The 15,305-nt window shown below is 38.7% G+C and overlaps 1 protein-coding gene across 1 annotated transcript; it reads left to right on the forward strand.

Annotated features, from left to right (window-relative positions):
- The first annotated feature begins 11,282 nt into the window (after window positions 1-11,282).
- LOC122688267 (ubiquitin-like protein 5) lies at window positions 11,283-11,480 on the forward strand. Its single transcript, XM_043894155.1, has one exon. It carries the CDS (start codon window positions 11,283-11,285, stop codon window positions 11,478-11,480), a length of 198 nt encoding a protein of 65 aa, XP_043750090.1.
- Window positions 11,481-15,305: the final 3,825 nt, after the last annotated feature.

Below are 15,305 nucleotides of genomic sequence, written 5' to 3' on the forward strand. Positions count from 1 at the left end.
AGTCCACTTAACACTGATAAGAACAATGTGAAGGGTGAAGTTAAGCAAGGGGACTTTGCTTCCTACGGTGGAATCTTAATTTGGTCACCTACTAGCAGTGTGACCTTGGGCAAGTAATTTAATTGTGTTTTACCTCAATTTCTCTACCTATAAAATAGAAGAATGATAGTATCTATCTCATAGGGTTATTGTGAAAGTTAAGTGAGCTAATGAGTGGTAAGTCATAATTAAGTGGTTGCTATTCTCATCAACAATAGTTACATTTAACAGTGGTGTTGTGTGGACCTTATTAGCCCTCACCCTCATTTCCCTTATCTCAGTCTCCCATGGCCCCCACCAATGGACCTACTGAGTGGCCATTCAGCCATCCTAACAGATGAACAGAGCAAGGCACAGCAACAAACAGCAAATTGGTAAGGCATGCTCTGCATTCAGACAATGAGCACAGAGTGCCTGCCCTCTAGGAAGGGGTGCTGATGGCGTGGTTTTCAATTAGAGTGACCTAACAAGCTGGGGAAGGGGGGGAGGTTGGAAATATTTGGAAACATTTCTGGCTGCCCACAGCTGAGGAATGCTATTGGCCTTTAGCCAGGGTTGCTCAATGTCCTCAAATCAATGGAAACGGAAATGGCAATAGCATCCACATTAAGAATAAGTCAGAACAGGACCCGACCCCAGTGTGATGACTGGGGCGCAAGACAAGTCACCAGTACACGGACTGAGAGCAAGAGCTAAGAGTGAGGCCCAATATCTACTACACTGAGGCCCAGAGAGGGATGCTTATAAAGGACCCTCAAGATGAGCATCTATGGAAGGAACGGGGCTTAGTCTGCTCAGGCCGCTGTCATTAAACACCACCAGATGGATAGCTCATAAACAAAAGAAATTTTTCCCACAGTTCTGGAGACTGGAAGTCCAAGATCCAGGCACCAGCATGGTCACAGTTTTTGGTGAGGACCCTCTTCTGGTTCCTAGCGGGAGGCTTCTTACTATGTTCTCACAAGACAGAAGGAGCTAGAGAGCCCTATAGAATCTCTTTTATACGAGCACTAATCCCCTTCATGAGGGCTCTACCTTCATGATCTAGTCACCTCTCAAAGGCCCTGCCCACTAATATTATCACCTTTGGGGTTATGACTTCAACATACAAACTCTGGGAAGACACAAACATTCAGACCAGAACAGGGACAGAAGCAAGACTAGGCAATGGGAGAAATCAAGCTGACTCTGTGGGAAGTGCTGGAACTAGTACAGTGCTGAAGCTAGTTGTTGTCTCGAGTTGGGCCAAGATGTCAGTGTCTTTACATTCCCCGTTGGTCAGTCATTGAATGTGGGCTGCTCTGTAGAGGGTGACTCTTGGGCAAGGCCATTCTCTTTTGTTAGGAGTTCATGAAGGGGCTAACAGCTGAAGGCTATCTGTTGACAATACTATTTTAACAGCTCAGTTATTAATAGTATTAATGCTGCTGCCGCTGCTGCTAAGTCGCTTCAGTCGTGTCCGACTCTGTGCGACCCCACAGACGCCAGCCCACCAGGCTCCCCCGTCCTGGGATTCTCCAGGCAAGAACACTGGAGTGGGTTGCCATTTCCCTCTCCAATGCATGAAAGTGAAAAGTGAAAGTGAAGTTGCTCAGTCGTGTCTGAGTCTTAGCAACCCCATCGACTATAGCCTACCAGGCTCCTCCGTCCACGGGATTTTCCAGGCAAGAGTACTGGAGTGGGGTGCCATTGCCTTCTCCGAATAGTATTAATAAGATCCATTAAAAGAGGATCAGAGTGGATGTAACAGAGATGAACAAGTATGTAGAGTAACATGAAGTCCCAGTGGCCAGTACCACAACATAGTCTCCTAGATCAACTTTCGGCACAAACACCTTCATCAAACACATTAGTTCTATGTCTACAGTTTGGTTGATGATCTATGAAGTAGGGAATTTGCACAGTCTCAAGACTGTGCCCTGTTAACCTAACTTGGAATGGTCTGAAAGAAGGAATCAGTCAATAAAGTGATGAAATTATCCCAACTCTCCAGCAGGATGCTAGGTGTCACAGTCTGTTTTGCGTGTTCAAGCCAAGAAGTAGGCATTTGACACATTCAACTTTGCAGCTCAGACCACCGTGTTGTTATGCTAAAGAGAACCAAACATGGCTTTGTTTAGGAACTGCTTTTCCTTTCATCAATCTTGTCTGGAAGGGATGAACAACAGTCTTTTAACATAAATCCCTGTCATAAATATTCAGTTGGAAGGAAGGAATTTTGACACTAGCTCTGGTTTATCCAGTGGTCCAGCATTGCCCTGAGTGTGTTTGCTCAGCTGGAACTCTCTCAATCTACTTCATTCTAGTCAATCTGGTTTTCCCAAGATTTGGATCATGTTCTTATCTCCCTCCACATGCTATCTGGGATCTTGTTTTCATCAGAACCAAAGTGATACCAGCCATTGAGTATCACCAGCATAGCTGCCACTCAGAGAATCTTGCCACAGGACCCCAGTTCACCTTACCTGATACCTTAATTTGGATTTTGCGATTTGGACTTCTGGTCCAGCTTCCTTGAAAACTCATCAAGTCAGTTCCCTAAACCCTTGCCCCTTAAGTAAAATTTAAGCTTACTTTGGTCTCCTCATAGACCCCACACTGTTGAGGGTCCAGCACAACCACTAGAAAATTATATGGTCTATGACGTTTGGAAACCTCTTAGAAGGATGTTTCCAAAGCACAGACTTTAGGAATCAAATTAGTATAATAAGTCAACTCTAGCCACGTAAAGATGGCAGACTTTAACCCACAATTGCCTTGGCCTCCTTTCTTCCCAGATCTCGGTCTTTCCCCCACAAGCAAAGTTATTTTACTTCATACATCATAGGAGTATTCCTCTAAACACACCAACCCCTTTGCTAGAACATGACTGAAGACATCACTCGACATCTCAGACACCCTTGGGGCTTCCTACTCAGGTTTGGTTTCCTGCCTGATTGGTATTCCTTCTGCAGTTCACTGACTGCACACAATCAATAGTCTACATTTCCCAGGCTCTTTGGGATAACTCCAGCTCCCCCAAAACTCTGGGCAGTGGCTTTGTCCAGATAAATAATATCTTAGCCATTTAAGTAGTTAAGATAAATATCTTAACCATAAATGATATGTATACCATGCATACCTGTATAATATTATAACAAATGTAATTTTAAATAAAATGTCTTAACCATTTAATAATATCAATAATGTGAGTAATATCTTAACCATTTGATACCAATGTTGTAAATAAATCCTAACCATTTAATATAAATACAATTTATATAAATCATAAATAATATCTTAACAGTTTATACCAATATTATTCATTTGAAAGGGACTCAGCACAAATTCGTACAGACTGAAGGTAGAATAGTGGTTGCCAGGGGCTGCATGAGGAGACAGGAGGAGTTATTGTTTAATGGGTACAGAGTTCAGGGTGATGAAAAAGTTCTGCAGATGGACAGTGGTGATAGTTGCACAACAATGTGAATGTGCTTAATGAATCTGAACTGTTTCAGTCAGTCAGTCATTTCCATCGCTCAGTCGTGTCCAACTCTTTGTGAGCCCATAGACTGCAGCACGCCAGGCCTCCCTGTTCATCATCAATTCCCAGAGTTTACTAAAACTCATGTCCATTGAATTGATGATGCCATCCAACCATCTCATCTGTCCCCTTCTCCTCCCACTTTCAATCTTTCCCAGCATCAGGGTCTTTTCTAGTGAGTCAGTTCTTTGCATCAGGTGGCCAAAGTATTGCAGCTTCAGCTTCAGTATCAGTCCTTCCAATGAATATTTAGGACTGATTTCCTTTTGGATGGACTGGTTTAATCTCCTTGGAGTCCAAGGGACTCTTAGTTTTCTCCAACACCACTGTTCAAAAGCATCAATTCTTCGGAGCTCAGCTTTCTTTATAGTGCAACTCTCACATCCATACATGACTACTGGAAAAACCATAGCTTTGACTAGATGGACCTTTGCTGGCAAAGTAATGTCTCTGCTTTTTAATATGCTATCTAGGTTGGTCATAACTTTTCTTCCAAGGAGCAAGCATCTTTTAATTTCATGGCTGCAGTCACCACCTGCAGTGATTTTGGAGCCCCAGTAAATAAAGTCTGTCACTATTTCCACTGTTTCCCCATCTATTTGCCATGAAATGATGGGACTGGATGCCATGATCTTTGTTTTCTGAATGTTGAGTTTTAAGCCAACTTTTTCACTCTCCTCTTTCACTTTCATCAAGAGGCTCTTTAGTTCTTCTTCGCTTTCTGCCATGAGTGTGGTGTCATCTGCATATCTGAGATTATTGATATTTCTCCCGGCAATCTTGATTCCAGCTTGTGCTTCATCCAGCCCAGCATTTCTCATGACATACTCTGCATATAAGTTAAATAAGCAGGGTGACAATATACAGCCTTGATGTACTCCTTTCCCGGCTTGGAACCAGTCTGTTGCTCCATGTCCAGTTCTAACTGTTGCTTCTTGACCTGCATACAGATTTCTCAGGAGGCAGGTCAGGTGGTTTGGTATTAGTGGATAGCTGTTCCCTTCTCCAGGGGATCTTCCCAACCCAGGGATCAAATCCAGGTCTCCCACATTGTAGGCAGATTCTTTACCAGCTGAGCCATCAGGGAAGCCCTCTGAACTGTGTACTTAAAAATTATTACAGTGATGAATTTTATATTATGTATATTTTACCACATTTTTTTCAAAAACGACTCTGTAAACTAATATTTTTCTCTCACATCACTCCTAGTTAGTTACTTTGGTAACAGATATTCACTCGAATCCCCACAGTTATGGCTGTTTAGCTGCCATCTAGGGGGTCACACAGAGTCGGACATGACTGAAGCGACTTAGCAGCAGTCACAGCATTGTAAGACTCAGGATGGAGCCAGAATCTCATGACAGTCAAGGAACAAGGATCAGGGTGGATCAGAAACTGCACTGTCAAAGAGAGCTGTGACTCTTCCCTCTAGCGCTCCATCTCCACAGGGCTCAGCCCTCTTCCTCTCCCTACTTCTCCTCACACTTCTTGCTACTCCTCCCACAAAAGACTGGATTTTTCTTCTCCATATTTTCTCCTCCTCATAGGTTCCTCTTAATTATTGTCTTGGGCTTCCTTGGTGGCTCAGATGATGAAGAATCTGCCTGTAACACAGGAGACCCAGATTCGATCCCTGGGTCAGAAAGATCTCCTGGAGAAGGAAAAGGCAACCCACTCCAGTATTCTTGCCTGGAACATCCCGTGGACAGAGGAGCCTGGCAGGCTACAGTCCATGAGGTTGCAATGAGTCAGACATGATGGCAACCAATACACTAATTATTGTCTCAGCCTCTTTACAGCTTAGCTTCCTCACACCTGGCTTTGCTCTAGGCCTCTATTGTGCATCGTACCCCACTCTGTACTTTCATACCAGCTCCTACTGTTACCCACCTCATGTTCTATTTCCCAGATCGGATTCCCACAAGCAAGCCTATGATTGGTCCAGCTTGTAGTAGTGCTTTTTGAGCCAGGTCGCCCTATAAGCTGTCTCCAGGCGATATTTTGGCTCCCTCTAGTGCAATCAGCCATATATAGGAAAGGAAGATTCATATGGTACAGAGCATGGCCACTTCATCTCCTCTTTAGCAGAGACTGTAGCTATAAATGACACTGTGATAGCCACATCCAGTACAACCTTATTTCCCACATCTTCACTCCTTATGCTGTGGATGATAATCCCTTTCCAGGCAGCCATGGCAATGGGTCAATAACACATCTGGGTCAGTGACATCTTTGACATCAGTTAAGTTTCAGGAATATCTCTACTGTCTGATGGAGCTAAAGACCAGACCCCTGACTTATGTTAGCTAGAAGCCCTCCTTGCTTTAGGGATCACCAGAGAGCACGCCTCAGGTGAGAACACATAACCAATTTGAAACACTTAGCTTGATTTTAGGACACATTTTTACCCTCTGCTGGTTAATTATTAGGTTCCTAATGTTGGCATAACATAAATCCAAAAACTCCTTTGGACAAATATATCATTTTTAATCAGCAAATTATTTTTAGTTCTTGGCTTTGGTCATTAAGTTCTAATAATGGCCCATAGCTAATGTACTAAGTATTAATGTTTTAAATAGCACAAAGTAACAATTTATTGTGGAGGCAACATGCTAAGGGAAATATTCCTCCCATTTGGAGATACGGGAGGCGCTTCCTTGAGACATCGGATGCGGCTGCCTGAGTCCTGCAGAGCAGCCTGAGCTCATCAGCTGGCTCAACTTCAGCTCTGCAAGGCTTACAGCTTCTGGACAGAACAAGCAGAAAAGCTGCATTGTGGGTGCCCCCAAGTGGGTACATTTTGATGTGCATGCTGAGGATTTTCTGGCCAGTAACTCCAGCATTAGGTCATGTCTGTGGAATGTTTTTAAAGATGGAAAAAAGCTATATTTTGTGGATGTTTTTCAGGATGCACCTCTTGTAACCTAGTATTTACTGAAATAATATTTAATACTTCGGGTTATCACAGATCATTTATTTTCTAGCTAATATCTTATGGAAAAGGTTTCAAGTTATGCAGCCATAAAAGAGTGTGGAAGTGAAGATGATGGACTTTAATGTCAGACACAACTTGACTTTCAACACTCAGTCCCTTATTATTTGTATGACCTTGGGCAAGCTACTTAATCCCTCTAATCATAATTGTCTCATTTTAAAAATGGGATTCAGGAGTATTTGAAAGAGTATTTATCTTATAGGTCATGTTTTGTAATATGGACAGTGTCTGACACATTAGAAGTGCTCAGTAAATGTTATTTTTGTTTGTAAACAAAAAGAGTTATGTATGTATATAAAACAATATTTGCATATATATGCAAAATAAATGTATTTATTGAGATATGTCAAGGAGCTCCCCAGTACCTTTTTAATAAGTTCCTTTCCTGGTCAGTCAGTCATAGGCAATTTCTGTAATTTATGACTGAGAACTGAGCAATGTATATGGTTATGACAAGATAAAATGAATGAAATTGACCTGGTTCCTCAAAAATGTCAATGTCATGACAGACCAAGAAAGGCTAAGGAAATGTTCTAGATAATAACATTAAAAGACATGGTGACTAAATACAATAAGTGACTTTGGACTGGGTCCTGTATGAGAGGGGAAAATTTTCCATAAAGGACCTTATTGGGACAACTGATGAAACTGAAGCATAGGTTGTAGGTTTTGTTAATGATAAATTCTCTGAACTGACTGCTGTGATTATGTAAGAAAATCTTCTTGTTCTTAGGAAATATGCAGAGAAATATTAAGGGACATGATGTGTGCAACCTACTCTCAAATTATTTAGAAAAAATAAAAATATAACATCTGTGTATATATATAGATAGATATAGAGAGATGTTTATATATAAAGACAATACCATACATATACCATACATGTGTACAAACAAAAGGAATAAGAGAGAATATGAAAAAGTGTAGAAAGTGATAAAATTGGTGTCAGGGTAAAAGGTTAACAGTACTTCTCTGTTCTCTTCTAGCAATTTTTCCTTAATACTTAAGATTTTTAAATTTAGGCTAATTTTTTTTGCATAAAAGATTTTAAAGATAATAAAGTAGTTTCATCCCAAAATATGAGCTACCTATCCAGTATTTTGAGACAAACCCACAAAATTATTGCAAATTATTTAGCAAACAAAGTATACTATATGTTAAAGGGGTATCTTACACTCTGAAGAACCCTAGAACATGTTAACTGATTCCTTTCAAAATTGAGAAATAAAGCATAAATATTGTTATGAATAAGAAAACTTATAAGCTATAAGAGCTCGAATAGACCTTAGAGAACACCTGGAAACAGGCTTTTTTCAAATAAAGAAATCACCCAAATTTCCTTAAAGATATATCACCCACTCTAAATCATTCTTGTACTCATATCCTGATGGTTTAAAATTATCTATGATTCATTATTCTGAAAACTGCAACAAAGGGAAAAAATCAACAATTTTTTCTGCCTTTTCTATCCTAACTAATACAAGATAATAAAAATAGTTGATATGGGAAAGTTTTTCCTTGTAGAATAATTCCAGCTAATAAGTGAAGAAGAAATGATTGGGAGAGACCATGTTTCTGTCCTAATGAAATAATGGATCTACAAAATAATCATCAATGACCACTAAAATTGTTAAGTAAAAAACTGATAAGGAGCTTTATAACGAATAAATCAAGCTGAACTCATTGATCAATTTTAGTGTCAGAAAAAGACAACCAGCATTGTGTGCTTCCTAAATGGTACACACAGGAAGTACAAAATATAACCTATAAAAGATATTTTAAGAAGGAAAGGAAACTGACCAAGCCTCTAGATCTATCTACCAATTTACAGTAAATGCAGAGTTCAAATAAACGTGTTCAATGACACCATGAGGATAAATTTGCAAAATCCAGAAGGACTAAATGGCAAAAACTTGAGTTTCTTCAACTAATAAAGTTAAAAGGAGACTGAGGGAGAATCTATAGGTTAAAAGTGACTTAAAAGACATATAATTAATTACAGTATGTAGAATTTGTTCAGATTCTTAATTTCAATAAACCAACTGTTAAAGTATCATAAGATAATCAGGGATATCTGAACACTGGCTGCATATTTGATGAGATTAATAAAAACTGTTAAATATTTTAAGTGTGATAATGATACTTTGGTTATGTTTTTCAAAAGAGTCCTTATAGAGATTTATACTTAAACATTCATAATATGAGTATTATGACCTCTGTTATTTGTTTCAAAATAACGTGCGATAGAGGAGATAGAGAGGAGAAGGAATAGATGAGAGGGAAAATACAAAAAACAGAACTGACCATGTGTTGATAACTGCTAGCTGGGTGATGGGTGGGAATTTAATATGCTATTCCATTTGCTTTTTGGTATGTTGGCATTTTCCCTTATAAAATTTTAAACATTATTTTTAAAAGATTCAGGTAACTGTATTTACTGAAGTTGAAAGATTGCTAACACATATTTATTGAAAAATTGAGGTGCAATTTTTGGGATTGTTATATTAGTAAAGGATATAATATAAATTTTGCATTAAAATTTATATTAAAGCTTATTTCAAAAGTGTACAGTTCAATGGCATTAAGTACTTTCACATTTTGCACAAAATCACCACTATTCATTTCCAGAACTTTTTTAGCATTCTAAAGAGATACTCTGTACCCATTAAACAACAACTCTCCATTTCCCTTCTCCTCAGTCCTGGTAGCCTCTATTCTATTAATATTTTCTATCTCTACTAATCTGCCTATTCTAAGTACGTCATATAGGAGGAATCATACAATATTCATCCTTTTGCATGTGCCTTATTTTTACTGTTTTCTAATTTCATCCATGTTATAGCATGTATCAAATTCTTTTGCTGAGATACAATAATTTTTTTCATCATAAGTTTTGTTTCTATTTTATAAAAAAATCTCAATTTTCTAAAGCCTACTTCTCTCTTTTTCTTTCGTAACTGAAGTATAGTTGATTTACAATGTTTCAGGTATACTATAAAGTGATTCAGTTATATATAAATATATATACATATTCTTTTTCATATTCTTTTCCATTATAGGTTATTACAAAATATTAAATATAGTTCCCTGTGCTATACAGTAGGTCCTTGTTGTTTATTTTATACACACTAGAGTGTATCTGTTATCCCAAATTCCCAGTTTACCCATCCCTATATCTTTCCCTGAAGAACTATGGATGGAGGCTTGTAGCATTGTCCAGGAGGCAGTGACCAAAACCATCCCAAAGAAAAAGAAATGCAAGCAGGCAAAATGGTTGTCTAAGGAGGCTTTACAAACTGCTGAGGAAAGAAGAGAGGTGAAAGGCGAGGGAGAAAGGGAAAGATATACCTAACTGAATGCAGAGGTCCAGAGAATAGCAGGGAAAGATATGAAGGTCTTCTAAAATGAACAATGCAAAGAAATAGAGGAAGACAATAGAATGGGAAAGACGAGATATCTCTTCAAGAAAATTGGAGATATCAAGGGAACATTTCATGCAAGGATGGGCACAATAAGAACAGAAACAGTGAGGACCTAATAGCAGAAGATATTAAGAAGAGATGGCAAGAATACACAGAAGAACTGTACAAGAAAGTCTTAATGACCCATATAACCACAATGATGTAGTTACTCACCTAGAGCTAGACATCATGGAATGCGAATTCAAGTGAGCCTTAGGAAGCGTTACTATGAACAAAACTAGTGGATTTGAGCTAGTTCAAATCCAGAAATGATGCTGTTTGAGTGTTGCACTCCATATGTCAGCAAATTTGGAAAACTCAGCAGTGGCCACAGAATTGGAAAATGTCAATTTTCATTCCAATCCCAAGAAGGGCAATGCCAAAGAATGTTCAAACTACTGTAGAGTTGTACTCTTTTCACATGCTAGCAAGGTTATGCTCAAAATCCTTCAAGCGAGGTTTCAGTAGTACATGAACTGAGAACTTCCAGATCTTCAAGCTGGGTTTCAAAGAGACAGAGGAACCAGAGATCAAATTGCCAACATTCCTTGGATCATGGAGAAAGCAAGCAAGTTCCAGAAAAAAACACTTCTACTCCACTGACTACGTGAAAGTCTTTGACTATGTGCATCACAACAGACTGGAAAATGGGAATACCAGACGACTTTACCTATCTCCTGAGAAACCTATATGCAGTCAAGAAGCAACAGTTAGAACCAGACATGGAACAATGGACTGGTTCAAAATTGGGAAAGGAGTACCACAAGGTTGTATACTGACACCCTGCATTTCACATGATGTACTCATGAGTATATCATGTGAAATGCCAGTCTGGATGAATCCCAAGCTTGCTTGTGATTGAAATCAAGATTGCTGGGAAAAGTATCAACAACCTTTGATATGCAGATGATACCACTCTAATGGCAGAAAGTGAAGAAAAACTAAAGAGCCTCTTGATGAGTGTGAAAGAGGAGAGTGAAAAAGCTAGCTTGAAACCCAGCATTCAAAAAGCTAAGATCATGGCATCCAGTCCCATTACTTCATGGCAAGTAGAAGGGGGGAAAGAGGAAACAGTGACAGATTTTATTTTCTTGGGCTCCAGAATTACTGCAGATGGTGCCTGCACCCGCAAAATTAAAAGACGCTTCCTCCTTGAAAGGAAAACCATGACAAACCTAGATAGCGTATTAAAAAGCAGAAACATCAACTCGAGTGAGGAGGTTGTGGTGTCAGTCAGTTCTAAGCAATTTAAGCTCCAGCCAGGATGATTGAAGTTGTTTGCAATGAACATCTGGGAAAGAAGGTTCATGTTACATGCAATATTGATGACACCACTGGGGACCTTAAAAAGCTGATCACAGCCCAAACTGGCACCCATTGGAACAAGATTGGTTTGAAGAAGTGGTACACGATTTTTAAGGACCAGGTTTCTCCGGGGGACTATGAAATCCATGATGGATGAATCTTGGCACTTTATTACCAGTAGAGCAGACTTCCTTCTCCCTCCCCTTCCCTCTCCTCCCACACTAATATCGATGCTTGTTTTTTGGAAACTCATGTTAATAAAAACTTAGGGACTGCAAAAAAAAAGAGAGAGAGAGAGACATCACTTTGCCAACACAGGTCCATATAGTCAAAGATATGGTTTTTCTAATAGTCATGTTCAGCTGTGAGAGTTGTACCAGAAAGAAGGCTGAGTGCCAAAGAATTGATGCTTTCGTGCTGTGGTGCTGGAGAAGACTCCCGAGAGCTCCTTGGACTGTATGGAGATCAAACCAGTCAATCCTATAGGAAATCAACCCTGAATATTCATTGAAAGGACTGATGCTGAACCCGAAGCTTCACTACTTTGGCCACCTGATACGAAGAGCTGACTCATTGAAAAAGCCCCTGATGCTGGGAAAGATTGAAGACAAAAGGAGAACAGGGGCGGCAGAGGATGAGATGGTTTAATAACATCACTGACTCAATGGACATGAATTTGAGCAAACTCCAGGAGATAGTGGAGGACAGAGGAGCCTGGCATACTGCAGTCCATGGGGTTGCAAAGGGTCAGATATGACTTAGCAACAGAACAGCAATACTCCCTTTCCCCATTTAAGTTTGTTTTCTATGACTCAGTTTCTGTTTCGTACATAAGTTTACTAGTATCACTTTTTTTTTTTTGGATTCCACATATACATGATATCACATGATACTTGTTTTTCTCTGTCCGACTTGATTTCATTTAGTATGATAATCTCTAGGTCCATCCATGTTGTTGCAAATAGAAATATTTCATCCTTTATTATGACTGAGTATTATTCTGTTGTAATATTCCATTTATGAATGGATAAAGAAGGCATATCTTCTTTATCCATTCATCTGTCGATAGACACTTAGGTTGCTTCCATGTCTTGGCTATTGTAAATAGTGCTGCTATGAACACTGAGGTACATACATCTTTTTGATTTAGAGCTTTCTTCAGAGAGATGCCCAGGAGTGGGGTTCCTAGATCATAGGTAACTCTATATTCCTTAGCATTTAAGGAAACTTCATACTGTTTCTCATAGTGGCTGCACCAACTTACATTCCCACCAACAGTATAGGAGGATTCCCTTTTCTCCACACCTTCTCCAGCATACATATCCCATTGTATGTATATACCACACTTTGCTTATCCATTCATTTGTTGATGGACATTTGTATTATTTCCACCTTTTGGAATATGCTGAATAATGCTGCTATAAACAGATGTACAAGTATCTGAGCCCCTGCTTTCAATTATTTTGAGTATATACTTAGAAGTGGAATTGTGGAGCATATGGTAACTCTTTATTTAGCTTTTTAGAAGAGACATCACATTGTCTTCAACAGCAGCTACACCATTTTACATTCCAATGATCACTGCTCCAGGATTCCAGTGTGTCCGCATCCTAACCAACAATTGTTATTGTTCATTTTTTTGGATCATAGTCTCTCTTATTGGTATGAAATGGTATCTTATTGTGGTTTTGACTTGCATTTCGCTAATGACGAGTGATGTTGTATATCTTTTTATGTGCCTATTGGCCATTTGTATATCTTGTTTGGCAAAACACCTATTGAATTCCTTTTTTCATATTTAGATTAGGTTGTTTGAGGGGTTTGTTGTTTAGTTGTAGGAGTTCTTTACATATTCTGAATATTAATACCTTATCAGAGATATGATTTTTAATATTTTCTTCCATTATGTGGGTTGTCCTTTCACTCTCTAGATAATGTCCTTTGATGCATACAATTTTTAATTTTGATGAAGCCCGATTTATCCATCTTTTTCTTTTGTTGCCTGGCTTTTGGTTTCATATCCAAGAAATCATCATAAAATCCATTGTCATGGAGATTTTTACCCTATATTTTCTAAGGGTTTTATAGTTTCAGATCTTACATTTAGGTCTTTGATTCATTTTGAGTTAATTTTTATATATGGTATAAGGTAACATTTGCAGTATTTCACATGCAAATATCCAATTTTCCCAGCACTATTCATTGAAAATAAGATAAATTTTTAAGAAAATTAAAAATTCTATTCATATATATCAATATTTCCATATGCTCAGATGCTCAGTCATGTCCAATTTTTTCCATGTAAAAATACAGTGAAAGTTTGCAACTCCATGGACTATAGCCGACCAACCTCCTCTGTCCATGGAATTACCCAGGCAAGAATACTGGGAGCTATGCCCTTCTCCAGGGGATCTTCCCCACCCAGGGCTGGAACCTGGGTCTCCTACATTGCAGGCAGATTCTTTTCCATCTGAGGAACCAAGAAAGCCCAGAAAGGTACACACTGTACTGTTAGTAATTTTTATTTTTAAGGAGGAAACCAATATTGGAGAGGAGGATATACAACAGTTATGATTTTGCTGGCTATAATCTTATATTGCTAAGATTATTTATAAGCCTATAGTTATGCATTACTTATATCATTTTAGAAAGACAATTTTGGTGGGATTCTTTTCCTGATGGTTTTTAAGAGAAAATTGGCTAGATGTTGAAGAATGGGATGAGTAAGCCAAAAGGGTTACTATTCTGGCAGGTTAGAGGTCCAAATTAAATAAAAACTCCAAGGCAAGAGAAGTGTAATGTGGGAAGGAAGTATCAGATCTCAAGGGAAATACTATTTGTCTAGATAATCATGGAGCAACGATAGCAAATAGAGACAGTTAATAAAACTTGGTCCTAATTCTTACCAGTGCACTTAGTCTGCCCCCCCCATTTGTTTTGTTTTTGACCTTCAGCTGAATTTGCATAGCATGTATTTTGTTGATATATATAAGAGGTAACTGAAAGCTCAGAGGTCCCCCTGTGCCTTGCCAGGTAAAGTCGCCAAAGTTACAAGGGTGGGATGAATTGAGAGAGTAGCACAAAAACCTATAGAAGACCAGAGGATTTCAATAGCAAAGTAGTAGGGGGCCAGGAAAAAAAAGGCTTTTAATTTTACCTTAATTACCACATATTTTATTCTAGAATTCTCAGCAAAGAAAATCCTTTTAGAAAGCAGACTCACAATTATATAAAATAAATAAAATGCTTGTTGAATGAATGATTGACACATGAATCTGAAGGACAAAAAATGTGAAAAACTAAATAAAAGTAGAGTAATATGAGAGTTGCCTGGTGGTCAAGTGGTTAGGATTCAGTGCTTTCACTTCCATGGCCCAGGTTCAATCCTTGGCTGGAGAACTGAGATCCCACAAACCACATGGCATGGCATGCGTGTGTGTGTGTGTGTGTGTGTGTGTGTTTAAATGTATATACACACACATATAGCTGAAACTGACAGTATACCTTCCTATCACATAAAAGAATACAAGAAACTCCAGCCAATATATAGATAAGAAGGTGTACACACCCACATCCACACATACATGATGCTTTAAAACAGGAATAACCTTATCATGAATAGATTAGAGTTTGAATATAATTTGAAATGTATTGGATGGGGCTACTGCCTAAAAGTACACCCAAGCCCATCACCAACAACTGAAATTCAACATTTAATAATGCTTCCCTTTGGTTTCATTAATGCAGCTGCCACAGAGGGGATAATATAATACATTTATCAGTTACCATAAATTAAAACTTTCCTAACATATTGCTTTTTTAACTGTTGAAGTTCATGCTTATGGTAACATATCAAATAATGCAGAGGTAAGCATGCACATGTGAAGAAAATTTAACAGTTTCTCCTTTCCTTCTCCAACCTCATTGCTTAAAAATGTGGTGAGTGCCTATAATAGGTCAAGCAAGTTCTAGGCTATGTAGA

Source organism: Cervus elaphus, chromosome 33 (assembly GCF_910594005.1).
Source record: "Cervus elaphus chromosome 33, mCerEla1.1, whole genome shotgun sequence".
NCBI lineage: Eukaryota > Metazoa > Chordata > Mammalia > Artiodactyla > Cervidae > Cervus > Cervus elaphus.

Coding starts and splice junctions, on each gene's coding strand:
- LOC122688267 (XM_043894155.1), top strand. CDS start 11,283: ATGATTGAAGTTGTTTGCAATGAACATCTGGGAAAGAAGGTTCATGTT.